The sequence below is a fragment of the Pleurodeles waltl genome, chromosome 10 (genome assembly GCF_031143425.1).
Source record: "Pleurodeles waltl isolate 20211129_DDA chromosome 10, aPleWal1.hap1.20221129, whole genome shotgun sequence".
NCBI classification, from domain to species: domain Eukaryota; kingdom Metazoa; phylum Chordata; class Amphibia; order Caudata; family Salamandridae; genus Pleurodeles; species Pleurodeles waltl.
In genome coordinates this window covers 17,185,326-17,208,538 of record NC_090449.1, presented here as the reverse complement: position 1 = coordinate 17,208,538, position 23,213 = coordinate 17,185,326, and the positions used below count along the sequence as shown (strand labels likewise).

At 53.5% G+C, this 23,213-nt stretch overlaps 1 protein-coding gene and 1 pseudogene across 1 annotated transcript in view; both read right to left on the bottom strand.

The window, feature by feature from the left end:
* The window catches only part of LOC138260920 (caveolin-2-like), a 46,961-nt gene extending 42,381 nt beyond the window's left edge, over nt 1-4,580 (bottom strand). Inside the window, exon 1 of the mRNA XM_069209434.1 lies at nt 4,065-4,580. Within this exon, the coding sequence (XP_069065535.1) occupies nt 4,065-4,217 (153 nt within the window). The 5' untranslated portion in view covers nt 4,218-4,580. The remainder of the gene's footprint in view (nt 1-4,064) is intronic.
* LOC138262287 (dynein heavy chain-like) lies at nt 4,564-6,884 on the bottom strand (annotated as a pseudogene).
* Nucleotides 6,885-23,213: the final 16,329 nt, after the last annotated feature.

Here is a 23,213-nt window from a genome sequence, read left to right as displayed (position 1 = left end):
GCGTGGGTGAGAAGACGGAAGGTGATCCTTTTGCTGACTGGGAGCCAATGCAGGTGTCTCAGGTGGGCGGAGATGTGGCTGTTGCGGGGTACGTCGAGGATGAGGCGGGCCGAGGCGTTTTGGATGCGTTGCAGGCGGTTTTGGAGTTTGGCTGTGGTCCCGGCGTAGAGGGTGTTGCCGTAGTCCAGGCGGCTCGTGACGAGGGCGTGGGTCACGGTTTTTCTGGTGTCGGCGGGGATCCAGCGGAAGATCTTACGGAGCATGCAGAGAGTGAGGAAGCAGGCGGAGGACACGGCGTTGACTTGCTTGGTCATGGTGAGAAGAGGGTCCAAGATGAAGCCGAGGTTGCGGGCGTGGTCTGCGGGGGTCGGTGCGGTGCCGAGGGCCGTGGGCCACCAGGAGTCGTCCCAGGCGGACGGGGTGTTGCCGAGGATGAGGACTTCCGTTTTTTCAGAGTTCAGCTTTAGGCGGCTGAGCCTCATCCAATCTGCGACGTCCTTCATACCCTCTTGTAGGTTGGTCTTGGCGCTGGCGGGGTCCTTGGTGAGGGAGAGTACAAGTTGGGTGTCGTCGGCGTAGGAGGTGATGATGATGTCGTGCTTGCGTACGATGTCGGCGAGGGGGCTCATGTAGACATTGAAGAGTGTCGGGCTGAGCGATGAGCCTTGAGGTACGCCGCAGATGATCTTGGTGGGTTCTGAGCGAAACGGAGGGAGGTAAACTCTTTGGGAGCGGTTAGCGAGGAAGGAGGCGATCCAGTCCAGGGCCTGGCCTTGGATCCCGGTGGAGCGTAGGCGGGTGATTAGGGTGCGGTGACAGACGGTGTCAAAGGCAGCCGAGAGGTCGAGGAGAATGAGGGCGACTGTTTCACCGTTGTCCATCAGGGTTCTGATGTCGTCTGTGACTGAGATGAGGGCGGTTTCCGTGCTGTGGTTGGTTCGGAATCCGGTTTGTGAGGGGTCGAGCAGGTTGTTGTCTTCCAGGAAGGTGGTCAGCTGTTTGTTGACGGTAGCCGGTTGACGAATACCGTACCTGGGAGCAGCCTCGGGTCTACGAAAAAAGGGAGCAACCTCAGGTGTACAAATACCGTACCTGGGAACAACCTCAGGTGCATGAATATCATATCTGGCAGCAGCCTGAGGTGTACGAATACCGTACCTGGCAGCAGCCTCAGTTGTATGAATACCGTACCTTAGAACAGCCTCAGGTGTACGTACCTGAGAGCAGCCTCAGGTGTACGAATACCATACATGAGAGAAGCCTCAGGTGTATGAATACTGTACCTGGCAGCATCCTCAGGTGTATGAATACCTTACCTGGCAGCAGCCTCAGATGTACGTACCTGAGAGCAGCCTCAGTTGTACGAATACTGTACCTGAGAGCAGCCTCGGATGTACAAATACCGTACCTGGCAGCAGCCTGAGGTGTATGACTACCGTACCTGGGAGCAACCTCGGGTGTACGAATACAGTACCTGAGAGCAGCCTGAGGTGTACGAATACCGTACCTGGGAGCAGCCTCTGGTGTACACCGTACCTGGGAGCAGCCTCTGGTGTACACCGTACCTGGCAGCAGCCTCGGGTGTACGAATACCATACCTGGGATCAGCCTGAGGTGTACGAATAAGGTACCTGGCAGCAGCCTGTGGTGTAGGGATACCGTACCTGGGAGCAGCCTCTGGTGTACACTGTACCTGGCAGCAGCCTCGGGTGTACGAATACCATACCTGGGATCAGCCTGAGGTGTACGAATAAGGTACCTGGCAGCAGCCTGTGGTGTAGGGATACCGTACCTGGGAGCAGCCTCAGGTGTATGAATACCATACCTGGAAGCAGCAACAGGTGTACGAATAACATACCTGGGAGCAACCTCGGGTGTACGAATATCATACCTGGGAGCAGCCTCTGGTGTATGAATACAGTACCTGGGAACAGCCATAGGTGTATATATACCGTACCTAGGGGCAGACTCAGGTGTAGACTGTATCTGGGAGCAGGCTTGGGTGTACGAATACTATACCTGGGAGCAGCCTCAGGTGTATGAATGCTGTATCTAGGGGCAGTCTCAGGTGTACCATTCCCGTACCTGGGAGCAGCTTCTGGTGTACGAATACCGTACCTGACGGCAGCCTCAGGTGTACGAATACCGTACCTGGCAGCAACCTCAGGTGTAGGAATACCATATGTAGGAACAGCCATGAGTGTACGAATACCGTACCTGGCAGCAGCCTCGGGTGTACGAATACCGTACATGGGAACAGCCATGGGTGTACGAATACCGTACCTGGCAGCAGCCTCGGGTGTATGAATACCGTACCTGGCAGCAGCCTCAGGTGTACGAATACCGTACCTGGCAGCAGCCTCGGGTGTACGAATACCGTACCTGGCAGCAGCCTCGGGTGTACGAATACCGTACATGGGAACAGCCATGGGTGTACGAATACCGTACCTGGCAGCAGCCTCGGGTGTACGAATACCGTACCTGGCAGCAGCCTCGGGTGTACGAATACCGTACCTGGCAGCAGCCTCGGGTGTACGAATACCGTACCTGGCAGCAGCCTCAGGTGTATGAATACCATATGTAGGAACAGCCATGGGTGTACGAATACCGTACCTGGCAGCAGCCTCGGGTGTACGAATACCGTACCTGGCAGCAGTCTCAGGTGTACGAATACTGTACCTGGCCGCAGCCTCAGGTGTACGAATACCGTACCTGGCAGCAGCCTCAGATGTACGAATACCGTACCTGGCAGCAGCATCGAGTGTACGAATACCGTACATGGGAACAGCCATGGGTGTACGAATACCGTACATGGGAACAGCCTCAGATGTACGAATACCTTACCTGGCAGCAGCCTCAGGTGTACGAATACCGTACCTGGCAGCAGCTTAGGGTATACCAGGACGCACCCTGGTGCAGGGCAGTGAGAGATGCCATTCTATTCTATTCTATCACATTCCATTCCACCGTCCACTCTTGCAATGATGAACTCCTCATCTTCACTCTTGGCCACCATCTCTAAAAAGCTGTAAATATATAAGGGTGGAGTCCTTTACACTGAATGAGAATGTTGAAAAGGGCGGGGCCCCTTACATTGAATGAAGGTTAGGAACTTTTTTTTTGGGGGGGGCGGCTGGAAATATCCTTAAGACATTTCTCCAGACTAAACGTAGAGCGAGTTGGGGGGAGGGGGGTGTATATACACGTCAGCCCTGGTATTAGGACCCTATTTTGGGGCACAAGGATGTGGAGACTTGCTTTGCATCAGGGAGATGTGCGCGTTTGGGTGGGGGGGGGGGGGGGGTGAAGCGGGGTGGGAGGGGAGGACCACGGGGCAGGAATACAAAAGTTCCTTTCGCAGAGTGGCTGGAGCCTCCTCTATCTCAATGCTGCGGGTGGGGTTGGGGTAGGTCTTTACCACCCTAGGCACAGTGAGGGTTTGTCGTTCTATGTAGACTCTGTGGTACGAGCGCCAGGCTTTGTCATCCGGGGGAGTCTGACCCACGGGGGGGCGCCCTAGGCATCTGCCTGGATGTGCCTTGGTGCAGCAGGGGCCCTCCCCAAACCCCACCACTGCAGTGACCCGCTCATCCTTACACGCCCCTCCTCGTGAACTCACGAGGGCGTTCACTTCAGCATTCACCTCCAGCACACGGGCCCACCCTTGTATCCAGCGCTATACGCGTCGTCGGCTTCTAGGTGCTAGACACAGGAGTGACTCTAAGGGTGCAGTGATACTCGGGGGGGCAGGGACACCCCAGTGCCCTGAACTCACGCGAGCCCAGAGTTGTATAACACAACTCCTAAAGGCTGCAGTGTTTAGAGTGTCTCTTGGTGCAGCGAGATTACAAATCTTTATTTAGGGGAGGAAGACGGGGGTAGAGAGGGATTACAATGTCAGTAGAATCCGTTAGGGGTGACAAAGTGTAAAAATAAAGGGTGTCTGACCCAGCCCCCTCCGGCTGAGAGTGGGGTCTTAGAGATGTTGGACACCCATCGTACACTCCTTCAGCTTCCCCCCCACACCCAATGCTGCAACCTCCACCACCGATCACCGGTTTTACCTTGAGGTAATCGTTGATGCCCCGGGGGTCCCTGTTTTCCGGCAGCGGAGGCTTCTCGGCGCTTGCGGGCGGCGGAGGCACAGGGCGCTGAGGCTTGAGTTCTCGGTCCTCCTCCTCCATGTTGTACTCGGTGAAAGGGTCCCCGCTCATCATCGTCGGTCTGGGGGGCTCTTGGGGATGAAGATGGGTGGGAGGCGGTGGGTGGTACTCACAGCCCCTGGTCTCAGCTCCCTGGTCCTACCGGAGGCCCCTGAGTGCTGGGCCCTGGGAGGGGTGTGTCCAGGTGAGGGGCTACCTCCGTGAGGCACACAGTGTCTCCCCGTCTGGCCTTTTCCTCTGACAGTCACCTGCCTCTCACTTCTGTCTAACTTTTTCAGACGGTCTCTCCCCTCTCTCCGCAGTACTCTGTCTGCTGACAGTGTCTCTCTCTGTCTCTTCCTCCGCCCCTCTCTCTCCACTCTTTCGATCTCTCCTTCTTCCACACTCACTGATGTGGTCTCTATTCCGAGGGTGGGTGCGGGACAGGTTCACCCCTGTGACACCTCTCAGACGTGCCAGGACAGCTGCGAGAGGCGCCGGGTAAATATGGCACCGGGCTGGGGTGAGGGGGCAGCTTCTCCTGTACTGTGGATGCATACCAGTACAGGTCTGCGGAGGGCCCTTCCATGTACGGGAGAACGTGGCTGTCACTGTACTGTAGAACGTGGCTGCCACTGTACTGTAGCACATGGCTGCCACTGTACTGTAGGACACGGCTGTCACTGTACTGTGAGACACAGCGGACACTGTACTGCAGAACATGGCTGCACCCGAACTGTAGAACATGACTGTCACTGTATTGTAGCACATGGCTTTCACTCTACTGTAAAACATGGCTGTCACTGTACTGTAGAACATGGGAGTCCCCGTACTGTAGAACATGACTGTCACCGTACTGTAGAACATGGCTGTCACTCTACTGTGGAACCTGGTTGTCACTGTACTGTAAAACATGGCTGCCATCGTTCTGTAGAACATGGCTGTCACTGTACTGTAGAACATGGCTGTCACCGTACTGTAAAACATGGCTGTCACTGGCCTGTAGAACATGGGAGTCCCCGTACTGTAGAACATGACTGTCACCGTACTGTAGAACATGGCTGTCACCGTACTGTAGAACATGGCTGTCACCATACTGTAGAACATGGCTGTCACCCTACTGTAGAACATGGCTGTCACTGGCCTGTAGAACATGGCTGCCGCTGTACTGTAAAACATGGCTGCCATCGTTCTGTAGAACATGGCTGTCACTGAACTGTACAACTTGGCTGTCACTGTACTGTAGCACATGGCTGCCACTGTATTGTAGAACATGGCTGTCACTGTACTGTAAGACACAGCGGACACTGTACAAGAGAACATGGCTGTCACTGTACTGTAGAACATGGCAGTCACCGTACTGTAAAACAAGGCTGTCACTGTACTGTAGAACATGGGAGTCCCCGTACTGTAGAACATGACTGTCACCGTACTGTAGAACATGGCAGTCACCGTACTGTAGACCATGGTTGTCACCCTACTGTAAAACATGGCTGTCACTGGCCTGTAGAACATGGCTGCCACTGTACTGTAAAACATGGCTGCCATTGTTCTGTAGAACATGGCTGTCACTGTACTGTGAGACACAGCTGCCACTGTACTGTAGAACATGGCTGTCACCCTACTGTAAAACATTGCTGTCACTGGCCTGTAGAACATGGCTGCCATCGTTCTGTAGAACATGGCTGTCACTGAACTGTACAACTTGGCTGTCACTGTACTGTAGAACATGGCTGTCACTGTACTGTAAGACACAGCGGACACTGTACAAGAGAACATGGCTGTCACTGTACTGTAGAACATGGCAGTCACCGTACTGTAAAACAAGGATGTCACTGTACTGTAGAACATGGGAGTGCCCGTACTGTAGAACATGACTGTCACCGTACTGTAGAACATGGCAGTCACCGTACTGTAGACCATGGTTGTCACCCTACTGTAAAACATGGCTGTCACTGGCCTGTAGAACATGGCTGCCACTGTACTGTAAAACATGGCTGCCATCGTTCTGTAGAACATGGCTGTCACTGTACTGTACTGACAGACACAGCTGTTACTGCACTGTAGAACATGGCTGTCACTGTACTGTGAGACAGCTGCCACTGTACTGTAGAACATGGCTTACACTGTACTAACAGACACAGCTGTTAGTGCAGTGTAGAACATGGCTGTCACTGTACTGTGAGACACAGCTGCCACTGTACTGTAGAACATGGCTGTCACCCTACTGTAAAACATTGCTGTCACTGGCCTGTAGAACATGGCTGCCGCTGTACTGTAAAACATGGCTGCCATTGTTCTGTAGAACATGGCTGTCACTGAACTGTACCACTTGGCTGTCACTCTACTGTAGCACATGGCTGCCACTGTACTGTAGAACATGGCTGTCAATGTACTGCAAGACACAGCTGACACTGTACAAGAGAACATGTCTGTCACTGTACTGTAGAACATGGCTGCCACCGTACTGTAGAACATGGCAGTCACCGTACTGTAAAACATGGCAGTCACCGTACTGTAAAACAAGGCAGTCACCGTACTGTAAAACAAGGCTGTCACTGTACTGTAGAACATGACTGTCACTGTACTGTAGAACATGGCTGTCACTGTACTGTAGAACATGGCTGTCACTGTACTGTAGAACATGACTGTCACTGTACTGTAGAACATGGCTTTCACTGTACTGTAGAACATGGCAGTCACCGTACTGTAGAACATGGCTGTCACTGTGCTGTAGAACATGGCAGTCACAGTACTTTAGATGTGGCTGTCACTGTACTGTGAGACACAGCTACCACTGTACTGTAGAACATTTCTGTCACTGTACTGTAGAACGTGGCTGCCTCTGTACTGTAGAACATGTCTGTCACTGTAGTGTAGAACGTGGCTGCCACTGTACTGTAGAACATGACTGTCACCGTACTTTAGATATGGCTGTCAGTGTACTGTAGAACATGGCTGGCACTGTACTGTAGATCATGGCTGTCACTGTCCAGTAGAACATGGCTTTCACTGTACTGTGGAACCTGGTTGTCACTTTACTATAGAACATGGCAGTCACGGTGCTGTAGAACATGGCTGCCACTGTACTGTGAGACACAGCTGACACTGTACAGGAGAAAATGGCTGTCACTGTACTGTAGAACATGGCTGTCACCCTACTGTAAAACATGGCTGTCACTGTACTGTGAGACACAGCTGACACTGTACAGGAGAAAATGGCTGTCACCGTACTGTAGAACATGGCAGTCACCGTACTGTAGAAAATGGCTGTCGCTGTACTGTAGAACATGGCTGTCGCTGTACTGTAGAACGAGCAGTCACAGTACTTTAGATGTGGCTGTCACTGTACTGTGAGACACAGCGACCACTGTACTGTATAACATGTCTCTCACTGTACTGTAGAACATGACTGTCACTGTACTGTCAAACATGGCTGTCACTGTACTGTAGAACATGATTGTCACCGTACTGTAGAACGTGGCTGTCACCGTATTGTAGAACATGGCTGTCACCGTATTGTAGAACATGGCTGTCACTGTATTGTAGAACATGGCTGTCACCGTACTTTAGCTATGGCTGTCAGTGTACTGTAGGACATGGCTGGCACTGTACTGTAGATCATGGCTGTCACTGTCCAGTAGAACATGGCTTTCACTGTACTGTGGAACCTGGTTGTCACTTTACTATAGAACGTGGCAGTCACTGTGCTGTAGAACATGACTGGCACTGTACTGTAGAACGTGGCTGCCACTGTACTGTGGAACATGTCTGTGACTGTACTGTAGAACATGGCTGCTACTGTACTGTAGAACATGTCTGTGACTGTACTGTGGAACCTGGTTGTCACCGTACTGTAGAACATAGCTGTCACCACAATGAGGAACATGGCTGTCACTGTACTGTAGAACAAGGATGTCACCGTACAGGAGAACATGGCAGTCACCGTACTGTAGAACATGACTGTCACTGTACTGTAGACAATGGTTGTCACCCTACTGTAAAACATGGCTGTCACTGGCCTGTAGAACATGGCTGCCGCTGTACTGTAAAACATGGCTGCCATCGTTCTGTAGAACATGGCTGTCACTGTACTGACAGAGACAGCTGTTACTGCACTGTAGAACATGGCTGTCACTGTACTGAGAGACACAGCTGCCACTGTACTGTAGAACATGGCTTACACTGTACTGACAGACACAGCTGTTACTGCACTGTAGAACATGGCTGTCACTGTACTGTAGAACATGGCTGTCACTGTACTGTGAGACACAGCTGCCACTGTACTGTAGAACATGGCTGTCACCCTACTGTAAAACATTGCTGTCACTGGCCTGTAGAACATGGCTGCCATAGTTCTGTAGAACATGGCTGTCACTGTACTGTACTGACAGACACAGCTGTTACTGCACTGTAGAACATGGCTGTCACTGTACTGTAGAACATGGGTGTCACTGTACTGTGAGACACAGCTGCCACTGTACTGTAGAACATGGCTTACACTGTGCTGACAGACACAGCTGTTACTGCACTGTAGAACATGGCTGTCACTGTGCTGTAGAACATGGCTGTCACTGTACTGTGAGACACAGCTGTCACTGTACTGTGAGACACAGCTGCCACTGTATTGTAGAACATGGCTGACACCCTACTGTAAAACATGGCTGCCGCTGGCCTGTAGAACATGCCTGCCGCTGGCCTGTAGAACATGGCTGCCGCTGGCCTGTAGAACATGGCTGCCGCTGTACGGTAAAACATGGCTGCCGCTGTACGGTAAAACATGGCTGCCATCGTTCTGTAGAACATGGCTGTCACTGAACTGTACAACTTGGCTGTCACTGTACTGTAGCACATGGCTGCCACTGTACCTTAGAACATGGCTGACACTGTACTGTAAGACACAGCTGACACTGTACAAGAGAACATGACTGTCACTGTACTGTAGAACATGGCAGCCACCGTACTGTAGAACATGGCAGTCACCGTACTGTAAAACAAGGCTGTCACTGTACTGTAGAACATGGGAGTCCCCGTACTGTAGAACATGACTGTCACCGTACTGTAGAACATGGCAGTCACCGTACTGTAGACCATGGTTGTCACCCTACTGTAAAACATGGCTGTCACTGGCCTGTAAAACATGGCTGCCACTGTACTGTAAAACATGGCTGCCATCGTTCTGTAGAACATGGCTGTCACTGTACTGTACTGACAGAGACAGCTGTTACTGCACTGTAGAACATGGCTGTCACCGTACTGTAGAACATGGCTGTCACTGTACTGAGAGACACAGCTGCCACTGTACTGTAGAACATGGCATACACTGTACTGACAGACAGCTGTTACTGCACTGTAGAACATGGCTGTCACCGTACTGTAGAACATGGCTGTCACTGTACTGTGAGACACAGATGCCACTGTACTGTAGAACATGGCTGTCACCCTACTGTAAAACATTGCTGTCACTGGGCTGTAGAACATGGCTTCCATCGTTCTGTAGAACATGGCTGTCCTTGAACTGTACAACTTGGCTGTCACTGTACTGTAGCACATGGCTGCCACTGTACTGTAGAACATGGCTGTCACTGTACTGCAAGACACAGCTGACACTGTACTCTCACTGTATTCTGAGACACAGCTGTTACTGTACTGTAGAACATGGCAATCACCGTACTGTAAAACAAGGCTGTCACTGTGCTGTAGAACATGGCAGTCACAGTACTTTAGATGTGGCTGTCACTGTACTGTGAGACACAGCTACCACTGTACTGTAGAACATTTCTGTCACTGTACTGCAGAACGTGGCTGCCTCTGTACTGTAGAACATGTCTGTCACGGTACTGTAGAACATGGCTACCACTCTACTGTAGAACATGGCTGTCACTGTAGTGTAGAACGTGGCTGCCACTGTACTGTAGAAAATGACTGTCACCGTACTTTAGATATGGCTGTCAGTGTACTGTAGAACATGGCTGGCACTGTACTGTAGATCATGGCTGTCACTGTCCAGTAGAACATGGCTTTCACTGTACTGTGGAACCTGGTTGTCACTTTACTATAGAACATGGCAGTCACTGTGCTGTAGAACATGGCTGTCACTGTACTGTGAGACACAGCTGACACTGTACAGGAGAAAATGGCTGTCACTGTACTGTAGAACATGGCTGTCACCGTACTGAGACACAGCTGACACTGTACTGTAGACCATGGCTGACACTGTACTGTAGACCATGGCTGTCACTGTACTGTAGACCATGGCTGTCACTGTATGTGAGAAGGTAGCCTCTTTCTAGCCTTGTTACCCCCACTTTTGGCCTGTTTGTGAGTGTATGTCAGGGTGTTTGTCACTGTTTTCACTGTCTCACTGGGATCCTGATAGCCAGGCCTCAGTGCTCATAGTGAAAACACCATGTTTTCAGTATGGTTGTTATGTGTCACTGGGATCCTGCTGGTCAGGACCCCAGTGCTCATAGGTTTGTGGCCTATATGTATGTGTCACTGGGACCCTGTCACACAGGGCCCCAGTGCTCATAGGTGTGCATGTATATGTTCCCTGTGTGGTGCCTAACTGTCTCACTGAGGCTCTGCTAACCAGAACCTTAGTGGTTATGCTCTCTCATTACTTTCAAATTGTCACTAACAGGCTAGTGACCATTTTTACCAATTTACATTGGCTTACTGGAACACCCTTATAATTCCCTAGTATATGGTACTGAGGTACCCAGGGTATTGGGGTTCCAGGAGATCCCTATGGGCTGCAGCATTTCTTTTACCACCCATAGGGAGCTCTGACAATTCTTACACAGGCCTGCCACTGCAGCCTGAGTGAAATAACGTCCACGTTATTTCACAGCCATTTTACACTGCACTTAAGTAACTTATAAGTCACCTATATGTCTAACCTTTACCTGGTAAAGGTTAGGTGCAAAGTTACTTAGTGTGAGGGCACCCTGGCACTAGCCAAGGTGCCCCCACATTGTTCAGAGCCAATTCACTGAACTTTGTGAGTGCGGGGACACCATTACACGCGTGCACTACATATAGGTCACTACCTATATGTAGCTTCACCATGGTAACTCCGAATATGGCCATGTAACATGTCTATGATCATGGAATTGCCCCCTCTATGCCATCCTGGCATTGTTGGTACAATTCCATGATCCCAGTGGTCTGTAGCACAGACCCTGGTACTGCCAGACTGCCCTTCCTGGGGTTTCACTGCAGCTGCTGCTGCTGCCAACCCCTCAGACAGGCAGCTGCCCTCCTGGGGTCCAGCCAGGCCTGGCCCAGGATGGCAGAACAAAGAACTTCCTCTGAGAGAGGGTGTGACACCCTCTCCCTTTGGAAAATGGTGTGAAGGCAGGGGAGGAGTAGCCTCCCCCAGCCTCTGGAAATGCTTTGTTGGGCACAGATGTGCCCAATTCTGCATAAGCCAGTCTACACCGGTTCAGGGACCCCTTAGCCCCTGCTCTGGCGCGAAACTGGACAAAGGAAAGGGGAGTGACCACTCCCCTGACCTGCACCTCCCCTGGGAGGTGTCCAGAGCTCCTCCAGTGTGCTCCAGACCTCTGCCATCTTGGAAACAGAGGTGCTGCTGGCACACTGGACTGCTCTGAGTGGCCAGTGCCACCAGGTGACGTCAGAGACTCCTGCTGATAGGCTCCTTCAGGTGTTAGTAGCCTTTCCTCTCTCCTAGGTAGCCAAACCCTCTTTTCTGGCTATTTAGGGTCTCTGTCTCTGGGGAAACTTTAGATAACGAATGCATGAGCTCAGCCGAGTTCCTCTGCATCTCCCTCTTCACCTTCTGATAAGGAATCGACCGCTGACCGCGCTGGAAGCCTGCAAACCTGCAACATAGTAGCAAAGACGACTACTGCAACTCTGTAACGCTGATCCTGCCGCCTTCTCGACTGTTTTCCTGCTTGTGCATGCTGTGGGGGTAGTCTGCCTCCTCTCTGCACCAGAAGCTCCGAAGAAATCTCCCGTGGGTCGACGGAATCTTCCCCCTGCAACCGCAGGCACCAAAAAGCTGCATTTCCGGTCCCTTGGGTCTCCTCTCAGCACAACGAGCGAGGTCCCTCGAATCCAGCGACACCGTCCAAGTGACCCCCACAGTCCAGTGACTCTTCAGCCCAAGTTTGGTGGAGGTAAGTCCTTGCCTCACCTCGCTGGGCTGCATTGCTGGGAACCGCGACTTTGCAAGCTACTCCGGCCCCTGTGCACTTCCGGCGGAAATCCTTCGTGCACAGCCAAGCCTGGGTCCACGGCACTCTAACCTGCATTGCACGACTTTCTAAGTTGGTCTCCGGCGACGTGGGACTCCTTTGTGCAACTTCGGCGAGCACCGTTTCACGCATCCTCGTAGTGCCTGTTTCTGGCACTTCTCCGGGTGCTACCTGCTTCAGTGAGGGCTCTTTGTCTTGCTCGACGTCCCCTCTCTCTGCAGGTCCAATTTGCGACCTCCTGGTCCCTCCTGGGCCCCAGCAGCGTCCAAAAACGCCAAACGCACGATTTGCATGTAGCAAGGCTTGTTGGCGTCCATCCGGCGGGAAAACACTTCTGCACGACTCTACAAGGCGTGGGGGATTCATCCTCCAAAGGGGAAGTCTCTAGCCCTTGTCGTTCCTGCAGTATTCACAGCTCTTCAGCCTAGTAAGAGCTTCTTTGCACCAACCGCTGGCATTTCTTGGGCATCTGCCCATCTCCGAGTTGCTTGTGACTTTTGGACTTGGTCCCCTTGTTCCACAGGTACCCTCAGTCAGGAATCCATTGTTGTTGCGTTGCTGATTTGTGTTTTCCTTGCATTTTCCCTCTAACACGACTATTTTGTCCTTAGGGGAACTTTGGTGCACTTTGCACTCACTTTTCAGGGTCTTGGGGAGGGTTATTTTGCTAACTCTCACTATTTTCTAATAGTCCCAGCGACCCTCTACAAGGTCACATAGGTTTGGGGTCCATTCGTGGTTCGCATTCCACTTCTGGAGTATATGGTTTGTGTTGCCCCTATCCCTATGTTTCCCCATTGCTTCCTATTGTAACTATACATTGTTTGCACTGTTTTCTAAGACTATACTGCATATTTTTGCTATTGTGTATATATATCTTGTGTATATTTCCTATCCTCTCACTGAGGGTACACTCTAAGATACTTTGGCATATTGTCATAAAAATAAAGTACCTTTATTTTTAGTATAACTGTGTATTGTGTTTTCTTATGATATTGTGCATATGACACTAAGTGGTACTGTAGTAGCTTCACACGTCTCCTAGTTCAGCCTAAGCTGCTCTGCTAAGCTACCATTATCTATCAGCCTAAGCTGCTAGACACCCTATACACTAATAAGGGATAACTGGGCCTGGTGCAAGGTGCAAGTACCCCTTGGTACTCACTACAAGCCAGTCCAGCCTCCTACACTGTACTGTAGAACATGGCTGTCATTGTACTGTAGAACATGGCTGTCACTGTACTGTAGAACATGGCTGAAACTGTACTGTAGAACCTGGTTGTCACTGTATTGTAGAACATGGCTGTTACTGTACTGTAGAACCTGGTTGTCACTGTACTGTGGAACATGGCTGTCACTCTAGTGTGAGAGACAGCAGCCACTGTACTGTAGAACATGGCTCTCACTGTATTCTGAGACACAGCTGTTACTGTACTGTAGAACATGGCTGCCACTGTACTGTAAAACCTGGCTGTCACTGTACTGTAGAACATAGCGGACTCCGATGTTGAGAAAATCAGGGGTCTTGGAGGCTGTTCTTGGGTTGGTGTTCCCCAGAATTCTATGTCGAACCCTGATACCGTCTGTAACTCCCAAGAATCAGAAGTTATGCGCACCCAATTGTGCCTGAAAAACCGAAGTCTCCCTCCAATACACTGAGAGGAAGAAAGGGTAATCCTTACCTGAAGGGCCTCCTTGGGTGTTCGCCCCTCCGCTGGCGTTTCTGTTGGTTCTAGAAGTGAAAGTCTCTGCCTGATGTCTCCAACCCAGCAACGCAGTGCCGGTTTGGAAAGAGCCTAGTGCGCATGTGTGTTTGGCCAGCCTGAGAGGGCGGGCCAAACATTCATGCGCTCTGAGGGGGATTGCTGGGCACGCCCCTCCCCCACAGCAGAGGAGCCAGGCCTGTGCATTTGTACTTGCTGCAGGCAATGTTTGCAGTAGTATCAGGGAAAACAAACCTAAAAACTGGGCCACCGGGTCATAACAGCCATAAATATGGCCCATATACTCAGTCATAAAAATGGCTCATCCTCTGACGTGTCAGACCAGCCCTTCTGGCACTTACAGATTGCCGTACAGGCTGCTTGAGCTAGAGGCCCTGCCTCTGTACCCCGTGTGCACCTGGGAATAGTGAGACCAGCAGGCAGGTTGCATCCACACTCTCACAGGGCTGCAGTGGCCATTCCTGGACCGTTTGCCGGGCTCCGGGGTGGTGGTTATATGCCCTAGCGGGGCCGTGCCTCTTAAAAATTTCACAGCAGAGCGCAGAGGTGGCTGCTGGCTTCCAAAACTGGAGGTCAGAGGTCTAGGCTATTCTCGAAAGAGCCTTTTTTAGAGTTTAATGCCACCGCAGAGAAGAGAGGCGGGTTTACTGCAGTGCAGCGCCACCTGCTGGGCACTGAGCAAACTTCTGTGGGCTCCATGAAACCACAGACCGGGGGGCGCAGACTTCTGAGCTCACAGACAGACACACTGCCACACCGGTAGACTCATGGAGGGAGGGTTGTGACCCCGCAGTCACCCTGAAGGGACCTCTTCACTGATCTAGCTGCCCCCACTGCCTTCTGACCCACAGGCCTCTTACCATGACCTTCCGGGCTCTCTGTTTGTCCCACCACCAGGGCTGGACTGGAAACACAAAGCAATACTGGCAAACTGTGCCAGCCCAGCCCGCAGAGGGTGCATAGCGACCGGACCTCTACAGTGGGGCTTGAGGGGGTGGGGGCTTCTCCCCGCAAACACGGTGCCTTCTACAGCATGTTTTTCATTATATATTCAATTGTATTCGTTTTTAAAGCACGATAAACATGACCTTACAGGGCACCAGGATACAACAGTCTTTACTGGGGCTCTCCAGTGATCCCCTCACCCTCACCCTCTAACAGCGCCTCGCATCTCTCCATAGCACCTCTCACGTGTGTTTCCTTTGTTTTATAGCGCCTCTCCTACCGGCGTAGAGTGTCGGAGCACTACATCACACACACAATGAATCATACTTTGAAAATCCGTGTATAGAAAATGCCCTATGAAACAAAAGGGGACTACAATGTGTAGGATTCACACGTCATCCACACTGGCAGGGATTTGTTTTTTTAAATTAAAAGTGCGTGAAACAAGCTCAGGATTCAGAAGGTAGCAGTGGTTAGGGTTGACTTCACTAATAATTTATTTCTACCCAAACAGACCCTTTTTAGCAAAATTAGGATAATCACAGACTGGGAAAAACAGATGTTTCTAACCTGTACCATGCAGTTTGCCTGCAGCTCTTTGGTGGCGGTTCATAGCTCACTGTGCCAGATTATGACTAATTTATGAACTGCACGTACCAACAGAGCCCTGTGACGCAAGCAGTATCCACTGATTACTGCACATAAAATACTGCTCGGTGTCTGCATAGTACACGTTCTTTGCAGCAGGCATATTAACCCTCTGCGCTACCGTCGATGAGTCAAATCTGCCACTAGACAAAACTGATCTGTCTCCAGCAGGCACATTATTCACCAGAGTTATCTTGGCACTTTTATTGTTGCCTGAAAACTGTTTGATATACAAGGAACTCTGCAGTGCTTTTAAAACTGCTGCAAAACAAGCCCCGGTAACAAAAGCAGCCCCCACCCTTCCAGCCTCCCGGGGAAATGCCTGATGCTCAGTGTAACCAGTCCATCCTTGCCCACCATCCCTTGTACGTACCAGTGACAGTTACCACCCCCATGGCCTTCCATTTGCATCCTGGGCCTGTTGCTTCATCCTCCTGAACCTTCTGACCATCTTCATCTTCCTAGTCGGGTCCAATTTACCATTGGTTTGCTGGTGGCACTGGTGGTTTTGATGGACTTACCTGTCACCTCGTGGCTCAAAAATGCAGGTGAAGTTAGATTTTAGCGTTACCCATTCGTGAAACAGCGCTCTTTTGGAGGGTGAAGTAGATCTGAAAAGTGGCTGAGCCCTTTTAAATCTATGGTTTTATTTTGTTTGTCAGACAAATGGGTATAAAGGGGGTGACACCAGCCAAATGCTGATGAGTTCAGATGTGTGGATGGGGGAGGGGCCCACCATCGGCCTAACATACGTTTGGGTGGTGCTCGAGGTGGGGCGCTCTGTGGGGGGGGGCACTGTGTGGGATGTGCTTAGGGGCCCAGTGTTGCCTAGGGTGGGGAGGGGTGACGTCATCAGTGGGTTGAGTTTATATATTTGTGCCTCTGGTGGGTGGGTGGCAGGGACTGGTGGAGGAATGACTGAAGGTCTGATGTCTTACATTTTTGTGCCCCTGGTCCCACCTGACCCCCCCTAGAGTTGCAGGTCTTATTCTATTTATATTCGTGCACACTCCAGGCCTGCCCTATGCCCCTTGGATGCTGGGCCTGATTTTTAAAAATACTTTAGCTCCCCTGGCCTACCACGTGCCTCAGCGGTGGAAGACTTGATGTTTAACATTAATGTCCCTTCACCCCCAAGTTTGCCACATGCCCACTGCCCCCTTTATTACTTTCCCTGTCCCAGGTGCCCTTTGGGCCCAGTTGCAGAGGGTCGGGGCTGATGATGGGGGTCGGGGCTGATGATGGGGGTCGGGGCTGATGATGGGGGTCGGGGCTGATGATGGGGGTCGGCTGGCAGGGGATGAGGGTCGGCTGGCAGGGGATGTGGGTCGGGGCTGGGGATGTGGGTCGGGGCAGGGGATGTGGGTCGGGGCAGGGGATGAGGGTCGGGGCTGGGGATGAGGGTCGGGGCTGGGGATGAGGGTCGGGGCTGGGGATGAGGGTCGGGGCTGGGGATGAGGGTCGGGGCTGGGGATGAGGGTCGGGGCTGGGGATGAGGGTCGGGGCTGGTGATGAGGGTGGGGGCTGGTGATGAGGGTGGGGGCTGGTGATGAGGGTGGGGGCTGGTGATGAGGGTGGGGGCTGGTGATGAGGGTCGGGGGCTGGTGATGAGGGTCGGGGGCTGGTGATGAGGGTCGGGGGCTGGTGATGAGGGTCGGGGCTGGTGATGAGGGTCGGGGCTGGTGATGAGGGTCGGGGCTGGTGATGAGGGTCGGGGCTGGTGATGAGGGTCGGGGCTGGTGATGAGGGTCGGGGCTGGGGATGAGGGTCGGGGCTGGGGATGAGGGTCGGCTGGCTGGGGATGAGGGTCGGCTGGCTGGGGATGAGGGTCGGCTGGCTGGGGATGAGGGTCGGCTGGCTGGGGATGAGGGTCGGCTGGCTGGGGATGAGGGTCGGCTGGCTGGGGATGAGGGTCGGGGCTGGTGATGAGGGTCGGGGCTGGTGATGAGGGTCGGGGCTGGTGATGAGGGTCGGGGCTGGTGATGAGGGTCGGGGCTGGTGATGAGGGTCGGGGCTGGTGATGAGGGTCGGGGCTGGTGATGAGGGTCGGGGCTGATGATGAGGGTCGGGGCTGATGATGAGGGTCGGGGCTGATGATGAGGGTCGGGGCTGATGATGAGGGTCGGCTGGCAGGTGATGAGGGTCGGCTGGCAGGTGATGAGGGTCGGCTGGCAGGTGATGAGGGTCGGCTGGCAGGTGATGAGGGTCGGCTGGCAGGTGATGAGGGTCGGCTGGCAGGTGATGAGGGTCGGCTGGCAGGTGATGAGGGTCGGCTGGCAGGTGATGAGGGTCGGCTGGCAGGTGATGAGGGTCGGGCTGGTGATGAGGGTCGGGCTGGTGATGAGGGTCGGGGCTGGTGATGAGGGTCGGGGCTGGTGATGGGGGTCGGGGCTGGTGATGGGGGTCGGGGCTGGTGATGGGGGTCGGGCTGGTGATTGGGGTCGGCTGGCAGGTGATGAGGGTCGGCTGGCAGGTGATGAGGGTCGGCTGGCAGGTGATGAGGGTCGGCTGGCAGGTGATGAGGGTCGGCTGGCAGGTGATGAGGGTCGGCTGGCAGGTGATGAGGGTCGGCTGGCAGGTGATGAGGGTCGGCTGGCAGGTGATGAGGGTCGGCTGGCAGGTGATGAGGGTCGGGGCTGGTGATGAGGGTCGGGGCTGGTGATGAGGGTCGGGGCTGGTGATGAGGGTCGGGGCTGGTGATGAGGGTCGGGGCTGGTGATGAGGGTCGGGCTGATGATGAGGGTCGGGGCTGATGATGAGGGTCGGCTGGGGATGAGGGTCGGGTCGGCTGGGGATGGGGGTCGGGGCTGGTGATGGGGGTCGGCTGGCAGGTGATGAGGGTCGGGGCAGGTGATGAGGGTCGGGGCAGGTGATGAGGGTCGGGGCAGGTGATGAGGGTCGGGGCAGGTGATGAGGGTCGGGGCAGGTGATGAGGGTCGGGGCAGGTGATGAGGGTCGGGGCAGGTGATGAGGGTCGGGGCAGGTGATGAGGGTCGGGGCAGGTGATGAGGGTCGGGGCAGGTGATGAGGGTCGGGGCTGGTGATGAGGGTCGGGGCTGGTGATGAGGGTCGGGGCTGGTGATGAGGGTCGGGGCTGGTGATGAGGGTCGGGGCTGGTGATGAGGGTCGGGGCTGGTGATGAGGGTCGGGGCAGGTGATGAGGGTCGGGGCTGGGGATGAGGGTCGGGGCAGGGGATGAGGGTCGGGGCTGATGATGAGGGTCGGGGCTGATGATGAGGGTCGGGGCTGATGATGAGGGTCGGCTGGCAGGTGATGAGGGTCGGCTGGCAGGTGATGAGGGTCGGCTGGCAGGTGATGAGGGTCGGCTGGCAGGTGATGAGGGTCGGCTGGCAGGTGATGAGGGTCGGCTGGCAGGTGATGAGGGTCGGCTGGCAGGTGATGAGGGTCGGCTGGCAGGTGATGAGGGTCGGGCTGGTGATGAGGGTCGGGCTGGTGATGAGGGTCGGGGCTGGTGATGAGGGTCGGGGCTGGTGATGGGGGTCGGCTGGGGATGAGGGTCGGGTCGGCTGGGGATGGGGGTCGGGGATGGTGATGGGGGTCGGGGCTGGTGATGGGGGTCGGCTGGCAGGTGATGAGGGTCGGGGCTGGTGATGAGGGTCGGGGCTGGTGATGAGGGTCGGGGCTGATGATGAGGGTCGGGGCTGATGATGAGGGTCGGCTGGGGATGAGGGTCGGGTCGGCTGGGGATGGGGGTCGGGGCTGGTAATGGGGGTCGGGGCTGGTGATGGGGGTCGGCTGGCAGGTGATGAGGGTCGGGGCAGGTGATGAGGGTCGGGGCAGGTGATGAGGGTCGGGGCAGGTGATGAGGGTCGGGGCAGGTGATGAGGGTCGGGGCAGGTGATGAGGGTCGGGGCAGGTGATGAGGGTCGGGGCAGGTGATGAGGGTCGGGGCTGGTGATGAGGGTCGGGGCTGGTGATGAGGGTCGGGGCTGGTGATGAGGGTCGGGGCTGGTGATGAGGGTCGGGGCTGGTGATGAGGGTCGGGGCTGGTGATGAGGGTCGGGGCAGGTGATGAGGGTCGGGGCAGGTGATGAGGGTCGGGGCTGGGGATGAGGGTCGGGGCAGGGGATGAGGGTCGGGGCTGAGGATGAGGGTGGGGGCTGGTGATGAGGGTGGGGGCTGGTGATGAGGGTGGGGGCTGGTGATGAGGGTCGGGGTTGGTGATGAGGGTCGGGGTTGGTGATGAGGGTCGGGGTTGGTGATGAGGGTCGGGGCTGGTGATGAGGGTCGGGGCTGGTGATGAGGGTCGGGGCTGGTGATGGGGGTCGGGGCTGGTGATGGGGGTCGGGGCTGGTGATGGGGGTCGGGGCTGGTGATGGGGGTCGGGGCTGGTGATGAGGGTCGGCTGGCAGGTGATGAGGGTCGGCTGGCAGGTGATGAGGGTCGGCTGGCAGGTGATGAGGGTCGGCTGGCAGGTGATGAGGGTCGGCTGGCAGGTGATGAGGGTCGGCTGGCAGGTGATGAGGGTCGGGGCTGGTGATGAGGGTCGGGGCTGGTGATGAGGTTCGGGGCTGGGGATGAGGTTCGGGGCTGGGGATGAGGGTCGGGGCTGGGGATGAGGGTCGGGGCTGGGGATGGGGGTCGGCTTGCAGGTGCTGTTCTTGGCACGTGCAATCCTTAAGCTGTCCTTTGCCGTTCTCAGTGCAGCCACCTCTCTCCACAGCCCCCCCAGAGTTCAGGGGTGCCTGCCGGCGGCCGGCTGCTGTAGGCTGGCTGTGACGCCGCGGCGATCCATCCAGGCAGTGCTTTAAATGGGCCGGCCCCCCCGCTGTTACACTGATCCACTTTGCTGCCACCATCATCTCCACTCAGTGGGCCTATTTCATTATTTTTTTATTTTAGTTTTTTTTTTTTAGAGTCAGATAGCAAACTGCTGCTGGTCCTTCTGCTCTATAATTAAAAACTAAATTTTCATATTTTTTATTTAGCATTACATCTTTGATCGCTAAGAAGGAAAACAAGTCCTCTGTAATGTGCAACAAAATGACGCCTCTGCGCCTACGAAATGACGCAGCACGTCATGTTTTTTTTATTTCCTTTTGTTAATTTGTACAGCTTCAGCATCTTTGCAAAGCTGTAGAGCATGAACATAAGGCAGGCCCTGCCCTTGTGTGGCTGTTCATGTTCTCTGCTCACCTGCCATTGTTCTATAGTCTGTGAGCTCCTCCTCTGTGTTTCTCTGTCCCTGGCCCTTATGTTCACCCTCTCTCCTGTGCAAGCTCCTGTGCTCACCTCCTGTGCACCTGGGAGAGCACTGACTTCTGCTGCTGGAGGCACACATCCTTCCCTCACTCAAAGGTACCTGCCCCACTAAGGTGATGCTCAAGGCAATGGAGGAGAATCGGCCATTTCAGGTTTGTCAGTGGTTTCTGGGCCCTCCACTTATCCCTCTAAAGATGCTGTGAAGGCTGAGCTAGAAGCCCTGGCACTTCACCAGTGCTTTATTTGTCAAATATTACGTGCCAATGCCCAAAGCGCTGCTCAGACACCTGTGACTGGCGCTATAAAATGTCAAAGCACAAATAAAAAGGGTGTGCAGTCCTAAGTCAGTCTCAGGCCTCTTTAATTCACTGCCAGGCATTCCCTGCCCTGTTATCTCAATCTTACAGGTACGGCTTGGCGGAGCCTTGATGGTGTGGTGGTGCTGGAGGTACAAAACCACCAGGGCGAATCCCCTCCCGGACGACCTCCTCGAATGAGAAGGTAAGTGATCGTCCAAAATGGGGGGCTGAGGCCTGCGCCAGGCTGGAGGTGAACAGTGTCGTCTGCGTCGGTGTGACCACACTGGCGGGCCAGGTGGCGTTGTGGAGGTTTGGCTTCTGCCAAACCCAACAACTTTTAATGCGGCGGTCTTTACCGCCAGCTCTGCGGTAGTAAGACCGCCACAGCGAGGCTGGCATCAGACTGCCAGCCTCGTAATGAGGGCCTGCGTATGATCCTGGCAGGCTGAAGGTCTACGAAGACCCAAAAGAAGAGCAGGTGACTTCTGGCTAATGACTTCCAGTCCAAGAGTTACTTTGCTTGGCCATTAGTACTGAAGACACCGTGAGGGGTCACCCTATTAAAGAATTTGCTTTGTCCCAATCTTGTACCTCTCTCAAGATGTTCTTGTGCTTTCCTCAAGATGGCTCAGCAGCCTTCATCCTAGTTACATTTCTACTTAAATACAAGGTATGTTTCTTCTCCCTGATGTTTGCAAAGATTACCCACATGATCAAGGCAGGGATGCAATGAGTTGGTATGTTTGCTTCTCTATGTTCTTCTTTCTTGTCTTGCTCAGTCATGTGCTGTGTCAAGCATCCACATTTCACATGCTTTACCACCTCCTTGAAATGGGTTGATGAACTGACAGCGGCAAATATTTAGGGGACGAGGCAGTCACCTAACCTTCGCGTAGATTTCCATACCATCACAGCCTGCCTGGAGAATGGACTGACACCCCTTTAACTGGGAGGTTATCCTTCAGTTTGACCTGAGAGTTACAGACACTCTGTTGCTTAGGAAACTCTGGCAAGGACCATGCCTGGTGGAGGGGAATCTGCTGTTCCTAGCCAAATTCTTGGGTTGCCAGGTATCTTCTGAAAGGAGCTAGCAGAGATGAAAATAATTACCGTAGCAACCTGCGTCAGTGCTCTCTGCTTGTGCATCACTTCGCGTAGCCAAATATTGACTTTAGGCCAGTGATGTGTGTTGAGATGCCAAGTCTGTGGACCACATGTCAACCACAGGATGCGTAGATGTAGGTGTGCTTGTGTTGTTTAGGCGCGCCTTTGACCATCAAACCACCTGGTTCTCATTTCAAGGTAAATAATGTCCAATTAGCTAAGAGTTGATGAAACACTGGTGCACATGGCTAAGGCAAAAGTCACAGTGGTCACCATATACTATGCACAAGAAAGACCTCACAACGTCACTGAGGATAACGCTGCCCCCAAAGTCAGACACCCCATGGGCAGGAAGTCACCATAGAATCAGGAGCAGAATTGACATTAGCACCCTATGATGTCACAGAGTGGACCCATTGCCATATTCTTTATGTCCGAATATTGTGAGCAAAATATCAATATGCGAAAATATCACGGCTTAAGATTCAAGTACTAAAATATTACTCAAGTGAGTATATTCAGGAAAGTATGAAGTTACCATTCTTACCTCCATATCCACTTAACTCTAAGACATGCATATATATTTATTTATATACCACATATATATGGAGCATATATTATCAATATTCTGGTGCTGTGTCCATTCTTAGGCCCTCATCAGCCTGTATGGCAGACGGTTAGGGGTGAAGCAAGGGGGTGATGCTGGAGAATGTAAACATGGCTCTCAGAAGCACCTTTGCTCATCCTGCTGAGCCATTTATGACCAGGGGTAGGAAGGGTAAGACAGGGGTAGCAGCTGTTGCCATCACACCTTCTAATTTACTTCCAAGTGAGAAATGGATCTAAGGTTTACTGGGCTGGATTAGACACTCTACTCATGACTATTCTTCAACATTCCAATTG